This window comes from Paroedura picta, chromosome 12, assembly GCF_049243985.1.
Source record: "Paroedura picta isolate Pp20150507F chromosome 12, Ppicta_v3.0, whole genome shotgun sequence".
Taxonomy (NCBI): domain Eukaryota; kingdom Metazoa; phylum Chordata; class Lepidosauria; order Squamata; family Gekkonidae; genus Paroedura; species Paroedura picta.
Window position 1 is genome coordinate 29,342,504 of NC_135380.1, and position 22,429 is coordinate 29,364,932.

The 22,429-nt window shown below is 47.9% G+C and overlaps 1 protein-coding gene across 8 annotated transcripts in view; it reads right to left on the bottom strand.

The window, feature by feature from the left end:
* Positions 1-22,429, bottom strand: part of DAB2IP (DAB2 interacting protein) — a 256,241-nt gene that overhangs the window by 157,085 nt on the left and 76,727 nt on the right. For all 8 annotated transcript variants that reach the window (XM_077306778.1, XM_077306776.1, XM_077306777.1 and 5 more), the window contains exon 2: positions 21,041-21,144. In XM_077306778.1, coding sequence (XP_077162893.1) covers positions 21,041-21,144 — 104 coding nt within the window. The remainder of the gene's footprint in view (positions 1-21,040; positions 21,145-22,429) is intronic.

Sequence of the window (22,429 nt, forward strand, 5' to 3'; positions counted from 1 at the left end):
ATTTTAATCACTCTCTGTGTAAAGCAGTGTTTCCTTTGTCCATCCTGAACCTATTGCCGATCAGTGTCATTGTTTGACCTCAAGGTGTATTTTGGGAGAAAAGCCTGTAATCAGTCCCAGGCAAACAGACCTTGCTCAGTGAGCAACAGACCAAACAAAAGGCCCAAACAGACACAGGCAAAACACCACTCCAGCAAGCTATAAGCACCCACAAAGCAACTTCAGTTAATGCTCCCCAGTAATTTAGCAGTTTAGGAAAAAGGGGGGGGGGAACCCCACACATTCCCAGCAGTTCTCTGCTGAGTTCTTTCTCCTAGCCCAGTTGTCTCAGAACTTGACTGTATTTTTTTTCAAACATTTTGTAGTTCTTTGTATTTGTTCTTAAATGTAGGAGCATTTCCCAACCCCTGCACCTGGTACCATTTTTAAAAGGGCTTTCTGACCTTGAAAAGTGCAATTGGTTCAGAGTGCCACAGCCAGGTTTTTGACCAGAGTGTACTGCAGGGACTATATCACTCCAAGACCTGGCCCATCTACACTGCCTCCTAATTTGTTTTGGGGCTTAATTCAAGGTGTTGGTGCTGACCTTTACAGCCCTCTATGGCTTGGAACCATCGCACTTGAAGGACCACCTACTCCCATACTAACCTATCCAACCACTAAGGTCATCTTCTGATGACCTGCTTGGTACCTCCACCTTTTGATATTAAACAGGTAGCAACTCAGGAGATTCCTTTCTCATCCATGCTGCCAAAACTATGGGATTCCCTTCCAGGGAACATTTGTCTGTTCTCTTCTATTATTGTCTTCCTCCTGCAGATGAAGATTTGCTTTGTCTGCCATTCCCCTAATGATAAATAATAAATAAATGTAATTAATAAATAAATGATCCTACCTTCCTGCTGAATGATTTAATTACTTTATATGTTTTTATATAGGTATATAGTTTTGGTTTTAATCGTTTTTCAGATCTATTATAATGTGCTGTTTCAACTGCAAGCAACATCCAAATCTTGTAAATAAATAAATAAATAAAGCCTGTTCTTTGCCACTGAGCCACAACACTCTCTTGCAAAGAGGAGCACATCAAGATGGCTTTTCTTATCCTAGCTCCCTCCTGCTCTTTGCCCACTTTGACCTGTACTGGCTACCTGGGAGTCAGGGTAAGGGGAGGCCTTCCAGAACCCCTGTCACCTGAGCTCCTTGAAAAGGCATTCTCGGGGCTTGGATCTGGGCCCTTCTGCACGCAAAGCAGATGCTTGGCCACAAAGCCTCAGCCCCTCCCGATCATCTGCCATCTGCCTAATAAAGGTCCCCTGTATTCCGATCAGCAGGGGAGGCAAAATTATTTATTTCTTGTTTTCTTTGCCTCAGCAGCCTCTGGGGGCTTTTGAAACCTCTTTCACACCTACCACCACTTCATCTAATTAAAGTCTGCAACGCCTTCTAGTCTCCTTTGCAAGCAGGCTGGCAATTGGAGATTGTGAACTGTCCTCCCCCCCTTTTTGTAATGACCATCTAGGAGAGCTGGTAAAAAGATATATTTCTGCTACCTTTAGATTTTTCGAGCAGATCAGTATAACCTTCCACAGGCACTATGTTAAGATTCTGTTTGTTTGTACCCAGAGCCCACCAGCTGCCAAGTACCAGAAACCATAACTCCTTGCCGTGTACATGATATGTGCAGCTGTATCGCATGCTCCTGATGTGTGTAGTTGGCAGATTCCTGGTTCATACAAACAGAATCGAATGTATTGTCTGCAATGGGCTTCTATCTAAAGGAAAACAATGATGTAAGTTTGCCTAAACTAGGTACTGCCCTCAGTTATATAAGCATTCCAGGCTGGCTTGCCCAGGAATTCACAGCTGGTTGATTTTTATATCGCAGAGACTGGATGACTAGATATTGAACACGTGGCCCAGCTGCAGTGAAAACTAATGCTGTATCTGAGATGCCACACCAGAGTCCTCTCTTACCCAATGGCCCATTCACACACACAAGTCAACCCTGGTTGTTATGATCATCAGTTAATGAATGCGTATATGAAACGGAGGGAGCCAATGACCTGTTCCAGAGCTGAACAGGTGCCACTGCAGATTTCACAGAGGGCTAATTCACCTGATAAAAATATCCATGTCTTCCCCCAAGCTGATGGTCAACAGATGTACTCCAAGAGTTCCTTGTGGGGAACTTGGCCCCCAGGGAAAGAGAGGCCCAATTCAGATTGAAACCACTCCCCCCCCTCATGTGCTGTCCATGGTCCTAAGTCTTATCTCCTCCTCCCTGAGGGCTTTTCCCTACCCAAGAGCAACAGGCAACTTACTCAAGGGGCAACCTGCAGCTCCCTGGATGCATTTTAAGTTGGGAAAATAGTACCAGTGGGGGAAGATTAAGCCACTTCACTCCGCAGTCCTGATGGGAATAGGGCGCACAAGCACCCGGGAACTGAGCTCACAGTAGGGACCTCCAGCTCCATATCTGTTCCAAAGTCCTCAGGGTGGCCACAAGCACACCACATAGACTTTGTGAACTGGCCCCCTGGAATGGGTGGAGCAGATGTCATATTGGAGGGGCCATATCACATCATTTGACTCTTTTTATCAAGGGCAGCTCCTACTTCCTTGTCCCTTTGCCAGCTAAATCAGGACCTGGCTCCCCCCTCCCCCATTTTGCCTTTCTACTTCTGCTTTGTTACTATTTCATTGGCAGGCATTGCTGGAGTTTTCAGTCAAGCTTCAGTTCCCTCTCCAGGGTCTCTTTAGAGGCTGATTCACACATTACCAAGTCCATATAGTCAATTTGTAGCTGCCCATACAGCTGATGCTCCACGCTGGGAGTGGAACTCTCAGGAATGCATGGTCCCGATTCAGATCAGCCCCCCACCCGACCGTGTATGGCTTTCGTGACCCCCAAGGGCTCCAGTGATCCACTACTTGCTCTGATGTGGAAACATACATGCAGGCATTAATACATGTACGTTTCCCAACAGGGAACTAGGATCCCAAATGAGGGTGCTTCAGGTTGCAACAAGAGTGTGGGGAGGCCAACGTCCTTTCTCTTTGCACACTGTGATCCAGACCCAAATGCACACTGGGGAACTGAATTCCCAAGAGGGAACTTCCAGAACAGAGCTACAATAAATCTGTGCATTGGTCCTTAGAAATATAATAGCAAGGTGGCCGATGGATCTCATCTCTAGCACACATCCGCATCAAAGTGCGTGCATGAGTGTTAAGGCACCATGCATTACACAGCCTCCCTTTTCACACTCTACAACTGCTGAGGTATATTTTGAACTTCTGAGGGTATTGTAAGGTGATGGCATCTTTCTAATGCATCCCAAATGACAAAAGCACGTTTGTCTTTAAAATCGGTGTAGAGCAGCCTACGGCACAGTAAATGGAAACAGGCAGATAGAAACTTCTGCAGTGCACTGTTTGGGAAGTGGCAAAGCAGCAGTCTTTGGTGGTAGGAAGCATGTTCCTCTTTTCCTCTGGAAAGGAAGGTAGCTGAGGTTGATAGCCAGGTTCAAAGACCCGCTATGTTGTGTGTCTACAAATTTAATTGCAATGAACACCATCAAACAACTCCATCAAACACCTTCAAGAGCTACTCATTCCATGCCCTCAAAGGGTCTCTGAATGTTTGGGTATTGGCCAGCTCAGTAAGCTGTTTCTCCCTTCCTCCTTGAAGGAAGGGGAGGAACTTTTTCTAGGGCCCTTTTTTCTCACTGTCTGTCCTTGCCGGAAATCCAAAATACCCCATGGCTTCTTTCTCTTTCTGTCTCTCTCTCTCTGATATCTTTCTGAGATCCAGCTTGGTGTAGTGGTTAAGAGCAATGGCCTCTGATCTGAACAACTGGGTTTGATTCCCTACTCCTCCACATGGATCCAGTTGAGTGACCTTGGGCCAGTATCAGCCTCATCTACCTCACTGGGTGTCTGTTGTGGGGAGACAGGTGATTGTAAGCTGCTTTGAGACTCTTTTGAATAGTAAAAAGCAGGGTACATAATCTAGCTCTTCTTCTTCTTCTTCTTCTTCTTCTTCTTCTTCTTCTTCTTCTTCTTCTTCTTCTTCTCCTTCTCCTTCTCCTTCTCCTTCTTCTCCTTCTTCTTTCACACCACTCTCACATTCTGAAATGTTCCCAGACTGAAGCTTATTTTTTGAGTCATCAGGACTAGTAACTTCTCTTGTTTTCTGAAAAAATGCTGAAATTCTCACAGATTCCAAATTCTTTCTTATGGCCGGACATTCCGTGTCTGCAGAGCAGGTGCTCAGAGCACATAGCTGCCCTCGTATTATAAGCAAGGACATTGTGCATTTCACAAGCAGAGCAGTGTGAGGAAGGCAGCAAAATTAGTCAGCCCCGCCTTTCGCATTGTCAGAACATAATGTCTTAATATCAATGGCCAATTTCAATTTAATAGGATGACAAATTGGACTCGCTCTGTCAGAGCCGTTTCTGCATTCCTGACCACAGCACTGCTAAATTGGCCGAGCATACCAGACATACATCCTTACAGTGCCCCCTCCTGGTAAGGGTGAGTGGTGATAATAAATCCAAACCACCCAAAAAAATGAAGAGTCCTTGCACCAGGGCAACAGGCCATAGCAGCCAAGTATCATGCCTCTAGCAGTGGCCAGTCAAATCCCTTAGGAGAGCCCACATGCAGGTCATGATGCTGACTGCCCTCCCCCCAGAGGCCTAAGCATCAATCTTGTAATATGCTCTCTTCCCCAACATGCACAATCCCATTCCTTACATGCAATTTCATGAGGCACTCATTTCTGAAATGACACAGAGAGGGTCTCTTTGTCATATGACCCTAATGGCATTTTCTAGGCCAGACTCTTGGTCCCCTATCTGCCTTATAGAAGATGTACCAGCCCCATCCCTTATTCAGGCTTTGGCTCTCTCACAATTTGCTCCTTCTGGAACTGAGCAAAGGGTCCATTTAGCCATAGCTGCTATCTGTATACCTCTCCTTCCTGAATGGGTCTAATCTAATTCTGAAGCCTGTCCAACCCTCTGGCCGCCAACCACACTAGCTTTTTCCACTTAAAGGCAACAGATTGCTACCGTATTGTACAATCTATGTACTGTGCACACTTGATTCTTCTTAGATGTGGGGAATTAGCAAGTTACACTCAATGCATGTGCGGCTGACTATGTGACTGAAGCCCCACATTCATGCGGGTGCTGGTACCAAGTTCCGTTTGTACAGTGAACACGTGTTGACTCTTTCTTGCAAACGGATGGACATGTGGTAGACTGCCTTTGAGCTAAGAAAACCCTGCTTGCCATGAGATGTAACGAGTGACCCTGACCTTGGACCAACCATTCTCTCTCGACTTGACGTACCTCACAGGGTTGTTGTGATGATTAAAAAAACAGAATTCCTTGGAGGACCGGCAGGATGAAAATACACTAAAACAAGCAAAGGTTTCCTTAAGACATCACTGCTAAAAGTCAATGACAGACCTCCATCAGTTTGGCTAGCTGTCTTTTAAACCCATCTAAGCTAGTAAGTCCCACCCCATTGTGTGGCAGCCACCCCCAGATTGGCCCTGGTTTAGATACCTCTTGGCTAATATTTGTCCACCTTAACCCAAGCCAGCAAAATAAAGTGGGGAGCAGATCTTAGAGGGCCACTGCAGCCCAACAAGGCAGCAGGCGCTGTGGCCACCCTCAGGGGGTAGATGGAGCAGGATCAGCTCCCTGGCTTTGGGCCAGAGCTGCCAGCCCTACAAACTACTTCTCCAAAAGAGAGAGAGAGAGCGCTATTACGGCCCCTTCACACCATCGTTTTGTCAAATTATCCGGGCAATCGCAACCGCCATTATCAACAGCAGTCGCTAGGAGAGAGCTGAGCCAGCCCCCCTCCCCCCCCCCCGCATCACCTCCTCTCCTCCCCAAACAGTTCATCTCTTCAGAGCGCGCCTAACTGGAGAAAAGGCACGGCGTGGAGGAGAAAGTGGATCCTGTTGCTATGGCAACCGAAGTTGGAAATAGTAGACAGGAATCAATGTCACCTCAATGTGCAACGCGACACAGCAAAGGGGGAGGCTCGGACGGCCGGGAGGACAAATGCCCCTGCCTGGGCTGTCCTCGGGCTTGCTCTGCAGAAAGGCTATTGGCAGCACTCAATGGCTCCGGGACTGGGAAGCAGAGTCCTTGCGGGAGTTTATGCGATAGCGACTAATCAGGAAGGCAACCCTTGTGGGGTCTGGGTGCGAGTCCTGGCTTCCTTCTCACAGCCTCCAAGTGATGATTTATGCGTTCCCAGACTTGTCAGTCAGAGATATCCTTATTTATGCAGTCTACAGCCTCTCTGGTCCTATGAGGTCAGGCCATGCTCTGTTTCAGATCTCCGTGGGGAACTCTGCAACGGAAATTGCCAGGGACTTAAGGCTGGGAACCCAGACACAGCTAGAAAAGATTGCACCTGAGAGACCGCCTCTCTGTGTGCACCCCTTGAGGAGCACTTCACTCTGCAAACTCCAACTTACTGGTGGTCCCAGCCCCAGTGCGGTGCACTTGGCCTCCACCAGAGCTGGGTCCTTGTCAGCCCTAGCTCAAGCCTGGTGGAACAAGCTGCCAGTGGAGACCTGAGTCCTTACTGAACTCCCTAAGTTCCAAAGAGCCTGCAAAATGTCACTCTCCCACCAGACATTTGGTTGAGGCCAAGGGCTGCACCCTTACCATCTTTACGGGCTCCCTGCCTAGTCCCCGGCCTGGGCCAGAAACTGAAATTCCATCTGCTGTGTGCCTTGGCTCATCAGAGCTAGTCAGTTCTCTCCCCGATCCTACTTAACCTCTTTATGCATCCTCTAGGCCACCTTGTCCAGAGGTAGGGGCTGGGTTGTCACCAATATGCAGATGACACCCAGGTCTATCTGCTCATGAGCGGATGGCTGAGTACCCCCCCCCCCTTGATGAATTGGCTCCCACAAAGCCACCTGAAGCTCAAACCTCTGAAGACGGAGGTCCTGCGGCTGGGAAGGAAAGGACCAGATGAGGAAGTGCACCTCCCCTGTCTGGGCAGAGTGCAGCTACAGACTGCACAGAATTCAGGGGTACTCAAACTGCGGTCCTCCAGATGTCCATGGACTACAATTCTCATGAGTTCCTGCCAACAAAAACTTTCAAACAGATAATTTTTTAGGTTTTATATGTTTTTATTGTATTACATTTAGGGTTTTTATCTATGAACTTGTAAGTTCCAGTTTGAGACCATTTGGGGGGGGGGCTAGAAAACTTACAAATAAATAACATTATCTTATTATTGCAATATAGTTGACTCATTTTTTTTAATGCTTGAAAATACTACCACCTCTCTGCCCATGGGGGGTGTCTATTACCCGGGCTGAGGTGTGGAACGGCACCAATGCATCTTCCCATGAACAGAATGTCCAAAGGAGCTTTGCATGTGATCTTGCCAAAGAGATTATGTCAAACCAAAGTAAGTTTGAACATTCAAATTTATTTATTAACAACATCTATTGTCCACCTTTCCCACTTGGACTCAACATGGATCCTGCCCTTCCCTCAGTGAGTGTTCTATTATTCCCTTATGGAATGTTTGTACTGTAGTTTTATGGCAGTAAAGAGTCAGCAGATAGTAAAATACAACTGGATTCAAATATTCAAGTGACTACACCATAAAACCATGTGTCCATCAACATTTCTGCGTGTGAACCCGGCCCACAAGCGCATCAACAGAATCAGGCAATGGGGCCAGGTTCAGAAGGGACACAATCTTCTACAAACTTGGGGCGACCCTCAAGTTTGGAGAAAAATGGCAACAGTAAATAAAAAATGGAGAGAGAGTTGAATTCCCCCCTTCCCAAACACCCACAGGTGTGCTACTTGTGTACGTGCAGACAACCCAGCTTCTACCAGCTGCTGCCTGATGGAGAGCTGGCAACACTGGAGGTGGGCAGGGGAAGGGGATGGGAAGAGAGCCATCGATGCCCTCCTGCTGGGTGATCTGGGAGGGAGAGGAGACGTAGCCACCAACAGTGCTTCAAAGAGGTGGGGAAGGGGAGCCATCTCTTCAAGCAGCTGGCCCACTGAGTGAGGTTGGGGGAAGATAAGAGGCTGGACAGAGTGGTAGGAGAAGGCAGGCAGGTGGGATGGTGAAGAAGAAGAGCTGGGTTTTTGTACCCCTCTTTTTACTACCCCAAGGAGTCTCAAAGCAGCTCCTAGTGGGTCTAAGAGAGCTCCGAGAGAACTGTGACTGGCCCAAGGTCACCCAGCTGGCTGCATGTGGAGGAGCAGGGAATAGTCTAACAGTTCTTCGGCTCAGAAGCTGCCATCCTTAACCACTACCACCAAGCTGGAACCAAGGAGGTAACAGGGAGGGGCAGCCTGAGAAAGTGTATTTTCAGGGATATGCTGTGGCCAAGTCATAACTTTCCAGGGTATACAAGTAATAGCTGAGTGGTCGGGCCCCTTCAGCATGTCACCTCTCCTGTGCTGGTTCCTCTCAGGTTCCTTAAGCACTGGGCTGGACAATGGAAGGCTCTGGTTATGACACTGTTAAACATGATGTAGCATGCAGCATGGCAAAGAAGCATGTGACACCTGTATTCATTTTTTGTGCATGTAAGAGACAAGCACATGGATGCCATCATAATGAAACATGGAGACCCAGTCTGGGGCTATGGGGAAAAAAACCAGGCTTGGAGATGAGGCAGGAGAACCTCAGCAAGCCTGATTATTTGGGCAAACCACAATCAGGAAGCCTCAAAAGCACAAGTTTTAGAAAGGGGATCTACTAAAGTTCACAAGTTCTTGACTCGAAAATTCCCACTTTCATTTTGCATCTCTTGCATATCTCAAACCAGGAGTCCGAATTGTCAAGCCAGTTCATATTTCCTGGTGACAAAGGTTTCCTGTGATTTTTAATTGTGAGGGACCTACCAGTGGCAGGAAAGAAACACACAAATTCAGCTATGTCAAGGCTGAAAATACTCAACAAGGACACTATTAAAAAACACACCAAAAAGGGGGCAATTCTCTTCCTCAAATGGGCAGTATTTAAACAAGTGTGTGGCGAGTTGTCACTTTAAATTCGCACCAATTTGCAAATCACCCCGCCAACCTGTGATGAAAGGTGCTGAAGTAGTGTCAAGTATTATTACCACAATTATGTTTCCACACACACTGATCAAAAAGAATAAAATGAGGATTAATATTCCCTATTAGCTCCCCCGTACAGCCTCGCTTTTGAACTGCCTTTCCCCATGGGCTTTGGGAAATGAAAGATAATTCAATAATTTCAGGCTTGGTAACATGAAGAGTGTCTGCATGAGTGTGTATGTGGGTGTGTGGGGTGGGGGAGTGCATCTTCTGAGCGCACATATCCCTCCCCCTAAACCATCAGTTGGGATCCCAAGCTCTCCTCTCTTGAGGCCACAAACCTTCCAATATCCAGCCTGCATACATGAAGGATCTGGGGGGAGACAGAATCAGGATCCTGCCTCTGTCTGGAAGCTCATAGGGCAACTGTGGGCCAGCTGCTCTCTCTCAGCCATACTTAACACAGTCTTTTTCAGTATTTTGACCATGGAGGTACAGCTGAAATATTTTTCTGACTTCTAGGTACCAAGAAGTCACATGAGCTGGCTATGCCTCCCTGCCACGAACCTGGAAGTAAGAGGAGCCTTGGGTGGCAAAGGTTTAAATGGCCGGGCCCCTCCCCTTCCTACCTCCTTCAGGCTCATCATTGGCTACTTTGCGAGTGGGGTGGGTAAATATGCCAAAAGAATGGTAGATTTTATTAAAGAAAACATTTTAATCCCTTTTTCTTGCCTCTTTTCTTGGAGCTGGAAATGGCAGGCACGGGGTGGAATGGCTTTCCCCAGCCGCCATTTTGAAAACCCCCACACTGCAGTACCCTTGAGGGGCCTTCATGGGACTGTGGTTGGGAAGCCCTGCCTTGCAGGGTTGTCATTACAATAAAATAGTGAACAGCCCCATCTACTTCCCTGAGTTCCTTGGAGGAACAGTGGGATGCAATTGGCCTAAATAAATAAAGGGTGAAGCAGTTATGGGAATTCCTCCCTTGGTGAAACAGCCGAGGAATTCAGAGTACTGCTGAGCCAAACCTTGTTAGCAAACATTTTCAGCAAGACAGCAGACATTTCAAAGAGCTGAAATGGCTACACTGAACACACCAGCATTTAGCACTTTTTGCACCTTTGTCCTACCCTTAGCGGAGGCAAGCCTTAGGAGGAGGCTAGGTGGCACATTCCAAAGATGCATAACAGATGTCCTTAATTTGCATCCCTCATACATGTCCCAATTGCCCCTCTATCCTTATAAACAGAAGATGCTGTTATATGTTTGTTGCCTTGGGTTTCTAACACAGTAGGTAGCCGAGATGAGAAATAGAGCAGAAAAAAGAGGAGGAAGAGAATCACAGACTTCCTAGAAGGTTTTCTGCCTGCAACTCAAGCAGCCCCTGCCCGTAAAATGTCGCTCTTTCTCTGCCGTTGTCCCTTGCCACAAAGGAATCATTTGGACAGCCAGAAACCCTGGTGAGAATCCCCTGAAAAGGGGGGAAATTATCCACAGTTCTGCCATGTGCTAGCCTTTTAACAAAACAGGTCACAGTCTTCGGCACTGCAGCCTGTCATCATGTCTCCGACTTGATACGCTCAATAAAGCCACCGTGGATTCTACGATGCGTGCCAGCACTTCAGTCTCGTCAGCTCCGCGTTCCTCATAAACAGCCATCTAATGGCACATCTGGGCTGCCGGCAACTCAGGATCGACTTGATAACAATGATCACAGTGAAAATGAATCCACGTGCTTGTACTTTGAGGTACACCGAACACGGAGGTGCCAGACAGGGCCCAGGAAAAGTAACCATCCTCCACGAATTTACTTAACCATCCTTTCATATTCCTGAAGCAACTTCCGATGAATCAGGCCAACAGTCTATCAAAATTGGTATTGCTTGTCCTGACTGGCAGTGGCTCCCCAGGGTCTTTAGCATCTCATACGACTTGATTTTTTGAAAGGAGATGCCAAGGATTGAACCAGGGTTTTTCTGCATGCAAAGCAGATGCTCTGTCAATGAACCACAGCTCCTCACCATGTTAAGCCGTCGAAGCAAGTGGCCATCACTGGTATATGGCCCTAGACAGGGGTGGCCAAACAGTGGCTCTCCAGATGTCCATGGGCTACAATTCCCATGAGCCCCATGCAATCCGGTGCTGGCAGGGATTCATGGGAATTGTAGTCCATGGACATCTGGACTTAGTTGGAAGCAGTTACCTAGATGCAACTTAGATGGTCCATGGGACACAAATAGATCTGTATGAGTGGGGGACCTGCAAGGACTTGTGGGGGGTGGTCACTTCATTTCCCCTTGCATTGCTTCCCTACAATGGCCTCCATAGTATTGCCTATTACTGACAGAAACCAAGGCCACATTGGATGTGACTGCATGCTTGTCGTGGCCATGAGGGCACCACCGCCATTTTAGTCATTTCAAAATGCCATGAGGGTCTGACCCTGCGGCAGCCTTATTTCCTTCACCATTCACTTTACTATTGACATAGCTACCCCACCACCAAACTTGTGGAAAGATCTACCTTGGCCTGCCCATGTCTCCAATCTTTGGATTTAAGTATCCACAGATGGGGCCATGCTGAGAACTAAATAGAGTGGATTGATAGCCAATCGAGATTGTGATGAACTTGGTCATATTAACATGTAACCAAGAAACAGAAACCAAGGTGGAGTATTATTCATTTATCATGTGGCGCGTGTAGTGTTGCCAGAAGCTTCTAGGATTGTCTGGCAGCCAGGCAAGGGCCGTTCAGAGGTGGTTCGCCATTTCCTGCCTTTGTGTCATGACCCCTAGCGTTCCTTGGAAGAACTCCACCCAAATACCAGCCAGGGTCGGCCCTGCTTAGCTTCCAAGATCTGACAGGATTGGTCTTGCTTGGCCTATCCAGGTGAGGGCACCAGGATGGAGTCATGGAGATAGAGGTGCAAATGCAGCCACTTTGATTTCTCTCCTGAATGCATCCTTCTATTTCCTCTTGCATAAGGGAACAGTTTCCATACTTTCCTACAGGGAAAAAAGAGTGTTGCACTTGGCAAAGCTTAGGTTAACTCCTCTGCTTGAGGCAGTGCTGGAACCCGAGTGGAGCAAAGCAGGCAGCTGCTCTGGCACAGACCAGAAGAGGACTCAGGTGTTACTCACTCCGAGGAGCACTGGCACGAGCATGATGCAGCCAGCTCACCTGAATGTCAGTGCATTCAGAACGAGGCCCTGCTCTCAGTATCTCTGGAGTCTTCCTCAAAATGCTGTCACTATGCAGGCTTGGGGTGTTGGCAGTGAGTGGGGATCAGACTGGCTGATCATTCCTCTCCTCTTCACCTTTATGTTAGCATAAAACAACTTGCATTCCCTTTTGCACTCGGCTAGAAGAAACAACCTTATCTATGGGGCTGGATTCTGCCTGCAGATCTGCATGCCGCGGTGGAGGTGACCTTGACCGTTGTCGCTTTCCTGCCCTCGCCCCCGTCCTCCCACGATCCATCTTCAATACTTCCCACTTCACCTACCCATGGCTGAAGCCCCTGATAAATCCTCCAAAATCATTTACATATAATTTCTCACCAGCACCAAGAGTCGTTATCTGAATCCCGTTGCCGTTGACAGTTTAATGATAATCGCTTTCTGTTTATGTATCATCAAGGATAATGTTCTTATTCTTCTTAAAATTCAATCCTCAGGTTTTTTTGGGGTGTGTGTGTGTTGTTTTTTTTTTAAAGGGAAGCAGTCACAGACCAAAATTACAGTAATTTTCCCTTCTGGTTCGAGCGGTTTAGTAAACAATTAGGTTTCAATTAAAGACCGGGTGTTCCTGCTGCGGGGAGCGCCAGTTCATTCTGTCTCGGCTCTCCCCAGAAGCCACGCAAGGCAGAATTCTCCAAAAGGAAATTGTGCCATTAAAATATAATTTACTTTTGAACACATTGAGGGGTGGCGGCAGGAGAACTGATTTGAAACTAAATGGCAAATTCGTCTAGTTCAGGGGTAGTCAAACTGCGGCCCTCCAGATGTCCATGGACTACAATTCCCAGGACCCCCCTGCCAGCAAATGCTGGCAGGGAGCTCCTGGGAATTGTAGTCCATGGACATCTGGAGGGCCACAGTTTGACTACCCCTGGTCTAGTTTATCGTATGGCGGCTTTAGAAAGATCTTTTTGCCAACCATATGGATCCGGGTTCATCAGTGGAAGGATTTGGTTCAGGAAGGGCAGCTAAACCACGTTTTCCATCCTGGGAGTTCTGCTCAGTATGACTGACACTCAGGTGGAAGGAGGCAGAGAAACCTGTCCTTGCAGCCGTGGCCAGGAGGCCTCTCAGGCAGACGGCATGGAAGAGGCTTACTATGGGAACTCTGAAGCTATCGTGGACCATCTACTCTGCATTCGGAAAGTCCTGGTTTAACAGGATACAGATTCCTGACAGGCAAAAGGAAATGCTTTTTTATCTCAACGATAATTAAATTGCGGGATTCCTCGTCAGTGGGTGTAGTGATAGCCACAAGCACGGATGGCTGCAAGAGGGGACTTAATAGATTCACGAAGGAGAGGGCCACGGATGGCGACTAGTCACAGAGACTAAAGGGAACTGTCAGAAAGCCATGGAATACCATTTGGCACTTGAAGGCAACATGAGAAGCCTTGGACTTTCTGTCTTACTGGGCTTCCAAGACAACAGGCTGGCCCCATTTTTAAGCAAAACTGTGGACCACTGGTCTGATCCAGTAGGTTTCTTATGTTCTAACCCTCAAGACCTCCCATTAAAGGATCTCTTTTGGTGGGGAAAGACTCTTTATCGCCTGAGATCTGACCTGGAGCATCACTGCCAAGACTGAGATACAGATCAGCCTACTGACTCTGTTCAAAGCAGCTCCCTCTGTTCCAGGGACTAAGGTGGACAGGAATCTCCTGATTTGGGTTTTCCCAAAGCTCCCAGCCTGCAGTCAAGGCCTGCAAGATCCTGTATAGGGACGACAGGTGGGGTCGCAAGGTTTCCTGCTCGTTGCCTGCCGGAGCCTGTGGAAAGAGGTGGGGAAGAGGGATGCGTGTGGGCATTGTGCCACCACACTGATGTCATTTCCAGTGAAAACACTAAGTCAGGTCATGATGACCTGGGGGGGGGGGGAGGACACACTAGGATTTGCCAAGAGCATTATGGTTTAACCGTAGAGGGTTTTTTAAACCTTAGACCGTCCCCCTGATGTCATGATAACACTTCCAGAACTAGTATGATGTAGTGGTTAATGAGCGGTGACTCTAATCTGGGTTTCCTCACTTCTCTATGTGCAGCCAGCTGGGCAACCTTGAGCTAGTCACAGTTCTCTTGAAGAGCAGTTCTCTTAGAGCTCACTCAGCCCCATCTACCTCACAGGGTGCCTGTTGAAAGGAGTGGAAGGAAAGGCAATTCTAAGCTACTTTGGGACTCCTTCAGGTAGTGAAAAGTGGGGCATTAAAAATACCCACCTCTCCTTTTGCACACCAGCTGTCCCTGCCTCCTGAACGTTCCCAGAGCTTGCAGGTTGCAGCCTGGCAACTCTTGCGGTAGGTTCATACATTTGCATGATTTAGTTACCTTATGAAACTGACCACCACAGGATACAGGCTTAGATGGCTTTTAAAAAGGATCCGAGATCTTTACAATGGATTGGCCTCACCATTTCATGCTCACTTTAGTTATCCACAGTACATTGCACAGGTCTTGATTCACACAGCCTTAAAAGAGGGAAGCACAGTTCTCCCTTCATGCCCTTTAGTTACATGGCCTGGCCATCCATGTCCCCAGATGGAATCATCTCTGCTACAACACGTATGCAAAAACCCCTCCAAGCCTAAGAAGAAGAAGAAGATAACAGCTGTTGTTCTATACCCTGCCTTTCACTACCCGAAGGAGTCCCAAAGCAGCTTACAACTACTTTCCCCTTCCTCTCCCTACAACAGCCACCCTGTGAGGTAGGCGGGGCTGACAGCACTCGACTGATCTGCGAGAACAGCTCTAAGAGGCCTGGCCCAAGGTCACCCAACTGGCTGCATGTGGAACAGTGAGGAATCAAACTGGGTTCTCCAGATTAGAGTCCCTCGATCTTTAACCACTACACCACACTGGCTTTGAGTAAGCCAGTAAGATGTAAGACTCTGTCATGATACCTTCTGCACAGATGTAAAACTGTTCAGGATGGATGGAAGGCAGGCAAATAGACAGAAAGGGTGAGCCACGAGTGTCGACAGCTGGCAAGCACGACAGACACAGGTAAGGTCTGTGGTGTCCCTAGGAAGAAGCTGGCTTTTTCACTAAGGCTCCAGATCCTCGTACCAGAGCTTCCCGGTTGCTTTGCTACCCAAAACTAATAATAACCCTATTTACGAATAAACAGTGGTAACAACAGCTGGTCCCAGGGGGTGCAGCGGTGCAGTTCCTTATACTTCTTCTCTGGTTAATGAGGGGCGATGCTACAGAATACAATTGTCCCCTGGCTAATTTTTACTGGAATCTGGGCCGCTGTTCAGCCTGAGCTTTAAAACAAAAAAATAAACCATTCCTCTGAAGGGAGGCATCTCTCCTGGGACTGCATGGAAATAATAGCTGGACGTAAAGTCGCAAACTATCCCTCTCCAAAGCAAAAAACTGACTCCTCTCATCAAAATCTCCCTCTGGGCGATTTCTTTTCAGATGGTTTCTTCAAGTGGAAGCCTGCAAAAATACGGCGCTGCGGAAGAGAGCCTGGATTGGAAGAGGGACAGAAGGGAGCCAGTTCCAAAGTTTTCTTCAGATCTTGAAATCTCCCCCACCCCCACCCCCCTGCAACCCAAGGGATGGTTAATTGGGAACAGAACCCCAGAAGCCGTTCATCTGGGAGAGCTGCAGCATGAATGCCTTCCACCACCTTCTCCCTAAGTGTGGGCCTTTTCATCCGTCCATTGGCTCCACCCTTTAAAGTGGTGTCCCTGTCCTGGTTTAGGGTGTGCGGGATAGATGTGATGGACAGACTCATGAGCTTTCCAAGTCAGGAAACCCCACTGATCCACTGGGAGGTACAGAGTATTAAAATTCACTTTCTGGGGGGATAGTCAGAGACCCTTGAAGAACGTTGAAGTGACACAGGCAGAACACGGAAGGGAGATGATACGATCTCAGCTGGATTAGCTCCTGAGAAAAGGAGCTCCCTCCTTTTCTGCATAGCCAAACTGCCAAGTTGGTTCTTCTCATCCCAGAATGTGATTGGCATGGCCCTTCGTTAAGAGCTTGGCGACTACGTTTCTGTCTCTTTTCTCCTAGAGCTGTTGCATTGTTTTGCTGCTGTTCTGGTTTTCTTTGAGGGTTTAATTAAAATATATCAATTTCACTGGATGCCTTTATTCAAACAGTTTTTGGGAGAGCAAGAATAACATTATATAAGCGTTAACAAAGAGCTTTGCCGCTCTTCCCACCATGTTTCAGAACATGTGAAGGATTACCAGCTTTGGCGTGGTCCTTCGGCTTTTTCTGCCCACGGATGCTTCAGAACCCTGGAATCATGATGAAAGGCCTGCTGGTTTCTCAGATGCCCAGTTCTTTTGCCTCCTGGGTCTGCTGGCTTCTCAGCTTCCCTTGACTCCCTGTACGGTTGCCAATTTGTGTTTCTCTGGAAAGGCTGTTCTTCTAGCTGGGATGAGAAGATATTTTCTTTCCACCAGGCACCCAAAGTGACTCGCATAATCTCCTTGCCTCCATTTTTTCCTTACAACAACCCTGTGAGGTAGGTTCACTTGAGACTGTGTGGTTTGAAGTCATGCATCAAGCTTCCAGGCCAGAGTGGGGAGTCAGACTGCCCCCCCCATCCTATTCTGACAGTCTAACCACACCACATTAGCTCTGCCTTCCCTGGTTTTTCCTTCTAGGAATCTGAATACTGCTCCTTCTTTGCTTGATTATTATTTATTACTGTTTAATCAAGTCACAAGCATGACCAGAGTGTTGGATTAGGGCCAGGTTTGGTTCCACGCTCTGCATGGGTGACCTGGGCCAGTCTTAACATGGTGTTAACATTCTCAGGCCTACGCTCCCTTGCAAACTGTTGTAAAGTGGAGAAGAGGAAAACAAATACCTAGATACTGCAAAGTGCAATCCTACCTCTTCCTTCCTCCAAGGAGCTCCATGCATGCAATCCATTCCATTTTGCCCTCTCCTCAGTCCTCTGGGGTAGGCTAGGCTAGGCCAAGAGGCAGGCGACTTGGCCAGGGCTGCATGATGACCTTCACCGCCAAGGGGGGCTCGGGGCTCCGGCCTTCCCTGCACAGCTCCCCACCCTCCCTCTGCAGCTCAATGTTCCGAACACATCAAGAAGGCAAGAGCAGTAAAAGATCACCACGAACATTCTGAGATTTTTCTCCGCACGCCAGTGACAAATATGTATCTTGACAAATTCGGAAAGAGGCTGGAATATTGGAGCCTGTTTAAGAGGCTGCTCAAGGCCTTCATCTAAACGCTTCAGCCGTCTTGCGTTGCTATCAGCGAAAATCTTTTCTTTCCATTCTGAGCTGTTATAAAATCCTCAGAGCTCCCAGATCTGCCCTTCTGTGCAAATAGGGAGGGAAGGCAGAGCTGGCCCTGGAGGGCATCAAGGTCAGCCATGGGGGAGAAGGCAGAATTGGCAAAAGGACTGCCACACACCAGGGGGAAGGGCCAACATGGTCACTTGGCATGCAGTACCCAGCACGGGCAAAGACAGGGCAAGGGAATTCCTGCGTCTCTTTCACATAGCTTTCACTCCCAGTTCAGAAACCTTCCCCCTCTTCTTAGACCTGGCACTGAATCAATAGACAGTTTGAACAAGAAGCCGCTGGACCAAACATCCATTAACCAATCTGATGTAAATTTCATCGATAAAACTAATAAATGGCTGGATGCCATATGCAGCATTGTGTCCAAAAGGGGAGGGGGGAGCTACTTTTAACCCCCAAACTGAATGATGGGAATCAGTATTGGCATCAGTTCAGCAAACTGTATTGTCATGTTGCAAGTTTGGCACATGGATTAAGAGAACCCGCTTGAACCTTCAACATTTCAGCAGAACAAGGATGCTTCAAAATTCAGACATGATCCTAGTTGCAAGCAAATCTAGGAAAAGAGCCACAGCCAGTCAGACTCAGCCATACTGAGGTAGGCCGACCAGTGATCTGCCTCGGAGAACACAGTTTCATGTGCTCCGAGAGGGAACACACACTGTGCATGCAGAAAGCCCCAGGCTCAATCCCAATATCAATGTACCTTTACTACAAACTTTTGGAAGCAGAAACAGACCGCACTGAAATAAACTGACCTACAGTCCAATGCTGGAGAGACCCAGATACTCCTTCACACAGGGGTCATTGATATAATCTGCAATAAAAAGGTGTGGCTTTTACACAATAAGATGAATTCATGGGAGGTCTACCAGGGGCTGCCATTCATTCAAGAAGCCTCAATGGAATCTCCATGAACGGAGGCAGTTTCTCTTTGAATGCTGGGAATCAACAGGATATTACCCTCGTAGCTCACCTTGCAGGATTTCCAAAAATGACTGGCTGGCCACAGGCAAGAATATTTGGCTTAGTTCACTCCTGGGAATGTTTACACTTGACACTACAGGCTCTACTGATGCAATGACAGAGGATCATCTCCTCAGCAGCCCACTGCTGGATGGCAACATAGTATCCCGCAGATTTAGTTGTGGGTTCCAGTATATCTACTGTTCACCTTCCCACTTCAGTACTTTGCCCTGTGCTTGGTAGAATGCATCCCCATGTGATTGCCAAGCTAAAAACTCCCAAAGATCTTTGAGAGCCAGAGCAGAAGGCCTTCCTACCAATAACATCCTTGCACTTTGGCCTCCTTGGAATTCAGAGGAAACCAAAGGGAATCAACCTCCTTGACACCCAAGCCACCCTTAGAACATTACCACCATCCTATACCTGAATCAACACCTCCATCAGACACAGGGCTTGGTCTTCTTTGGACACCCTGTCTTGTGTGCACATCTCCTGCTTGTGATGGCAACCTCAGCTGTGGAAGGCCCTCCTACTCTCAGCTACTCACCTTGGTACCACTGGAGATAAGGCACCAGGAAGATGTTGGATTTTGGTTGAATAGGATAACGCGGACCTTACACCTCTGACATCTGTAAAATCTGGTTCCTCCTTCATAACTTCAAATAGTCTTGCTCTCCTGGCATATGTTTCATTCATTGATTAGATGCTAGGTTCTGACTTGTAGGGGACATGACTGACAGTTCTTGTCAGAATTGTTCTATTTTTGAATTAGCTGCCTCGGAAACTTTTTTTTTTAGGTAGAGAAGCAGGATAGGAATGCTTAAAATAAAGCAAGAAAGCTCAGGAGAATGGCTCACAGAAGCTGGAGTCTCCAAGTGGCTTCCTCCTCCCTCAGCAGGCCCTGGGGCAGTGAGGAAAGGCTAAGCCCACAGAAAGCTGCACAGGACTCATGAACACTAAAAGGCCTGGTTGGTTAGACCATTTGTGGTAGGACAAGCAGTTCAGGCTCTGGGGTCCTGAGCAGGAATGCGACTTTTCTGCACAGGCAGATCCCCACTTTGCAATCCCCATCCCAGAGCCTCGATGTTCTCAGGATTTGCCCACCACTCTTCCATGGGGTCTTGACCAATTCTACCCATCCTCTTCCTCTCACAACATCACCACAAGTCACTTCATCCTTTGGAGAAAAACAACTGCCACGTCCTTCAGCAGCATTCCCCTCTCCCCTCAGCAAGCAGTGACCTCAGGAATAACTGCTGGCCCTCACATTCAGTTTCCACAGCTGCCTGACAGGACCCCTCCTCATATTTCATCTCTCCCTACTTCCCTTATCCAGTGATGTTGCCTGAAGGTAGCAGGCTAACCGAGCCAATGGCTGTAGTCTACGTACCACCCCCAGGAGATTTCTGGGGTGAAGCCTGGGAAAGGGTTGTGTCTAACCAGGAAGTGATGTCACTTCTGGATGACGCTCTTAGACTCCCCAAACCAACTGTAACTCAAGAGTTACGTTGCTTCCTGGTCAGATTGTGTCTCCCCGAACTTTTTTGCTCACCATGAATATCAGCAGCGGTGGGAATATAAATACATTGGTGGGGGATCACCCACAGGAAGTGGATACCTCATAATTCTAGTAGCCACCAATGTCTTTCTTGATGCCCATTGCTTCTTCTACAAATCATGGAGCGAATCCTGATTTTCCCCCACCTTGATGGAGCAGAAGGTACTTCAACAGGAAAACACACAAGGTATCATCTTTGAGTCAGTAGGAAGCACCTGTTCAGAAACATCAGCCTACATGGTAGGAAGATGCTTGAGTTGCAGCCTTCTAATATTTTGCAATTGGCTCCAGCTCACCATGGCAGCTATTTTGTAACAGGACCTACTCCCTATTCTCAAAATGCCAAAAGTGCCCACTGACTCAACAAAACGAGGGACCGTGCCAGAATCTGCTGCCACTCAAGTACCATTGGCATTTGGATTCCCAGAGGCATGCTGCCATTCTCGCATGTTCCCCGTGCCGTTTTCATTTTATGTTCATTAATTAATAAATAATATTTCAGTCAGCAATGTTTGATTTTTCTGCTTTTCACTCTAGATCTGTTTGTATTGTGCATGCATGTCGTATTCCTTCCCCCACCCCCCCGCCCCCAGTTTGTGCAGGATTTACATGTGTGCTGTGCATATTGTATGCATTTAGGACCCGGTCCTTTGCTTGAATCCTTGCTTGATCTTGGTTGATCATGTCTCTTGGCAGGTTCTAAAACAGGGGTAGTCAAACTGCGGCCCTCCAGGTGTCCATGGACTACAATTCCCATGAGCCCCTGCCAGCATTTGCTGGCAGGGGCTCAAGGGAATTGTAGTCCATGGACACCTGGAGGGCCGCAGTTTGACTACCCCTGTTCTAAAATAAGGTTCCACCCACTAAGGGCATCCACCACTTGCTGAAAGAGATACTCACCGTGACGCGGAATGGGGCTGGGGCAGCTGGCTCCATGCTGGGGCTCTTTTCTGGGCCCCCGCTGGGCATCCCACGCTTCTGCCCAGGCCTCTCGGGTGGGGACTCTGAGAATAGAACAAAGGAGAAAAGGAGATGAAAAAGCAGAGCAAGCAGGAAAGAGAGAGAGAGAGACAGAGAGAGAGAGAGAGAGAGAGAGAGAGAGAGAGAGAGAATGTGTGTATCTGAATGCAGAGATGTGTGTGTGTGTGTGTGTGTGTGTGTGAATGCAGAGATGACAGCCACAATGCATAAATGCTGCAGGCAAGGTACCCTTGGCAAAGGAATAAGGAGCAATGTCTCAACCCACCAGAGTCCTGCTTGAAGCCAGCAACCTGAAAGAGCTTAACGTCCTCCACAAGTAAGGAGACCAGAGAAACAATTGGTGGAACTCCCCTGCATAGCATCAATCTGAAAAATTGATGAGCAGAATGCCCAGTACATGTAAAAAAAAAATCTTAAATTTAATTTTTAAAAAGTGAATGAGTCTTAAATTGGCAAGGTTTCTGTCCCCATCAGAAGGAGCAAAGTGGCCCAGAGAACTTCCCGTGCTCTAGATCCTTCCCGCTTTACATGGAAACTCCTCGGAGTCCTTCAGAACTTCTCCGGGCCAGAGGCTCAGCAGAGCTGGTCCTCTCCCAGTCAGAAGAGGTGCAGGTTGAAAGGAGTCTGATAGGCCTTATCAAGCTCCCACTGGGAGTTCCTTGGGGCCTCCAGGCTTTCCACAGACTTGAAACCGGAGCTTAAAAGATGAACAGGACCGGCCTTCCTGAATGCAGGGAGCAAATCTTGATCCAATTCAGATCCACCCCATTTCTAGTTATGAGCAGGCTTAGCAAGTTGCTTCAGAATGTCTCCTTCCAGAGCAGGTTCTGCTTACATTCCTGTGACCTGACAGCCCTTTCTGGGCCCAGCTCCAACAGCTGTGCAACCGCACAAGCAGATGTGGGCTAAACTGCTGTGATGTCACAGAAGGTTATGTCACTGATAGGAGAGGCAAGTTTAGGTATAGGTTCTTGAAAGAGCAATGCCATGTAATTGCGGCAGGAGGGGGGGGCAAATGGCACTGTAACCAAGTGGCTGTTGCTGCAACAAAGCAAGGGAGATTCAAAACAAATTCACTGTATTTGGGAGTGAAATTCTCCCTTCTGTTCCTTAGTTTCTGTGGCAAAATGGTCCTTTATTCAGCTGGACCCAGGTGGTCACTAAGGCATCCAGTGCAGGAACTTTATTTAGATCGCATCTTTCTCCGCAGTGGGGACCCAAACCAGCTTGCCTCGTTGTCTTTGCCCACGTTTTACTCTCACCTTGACCCTGCGAGGTAGGCTGGGCTCCATGAGTGTGACTCACCCA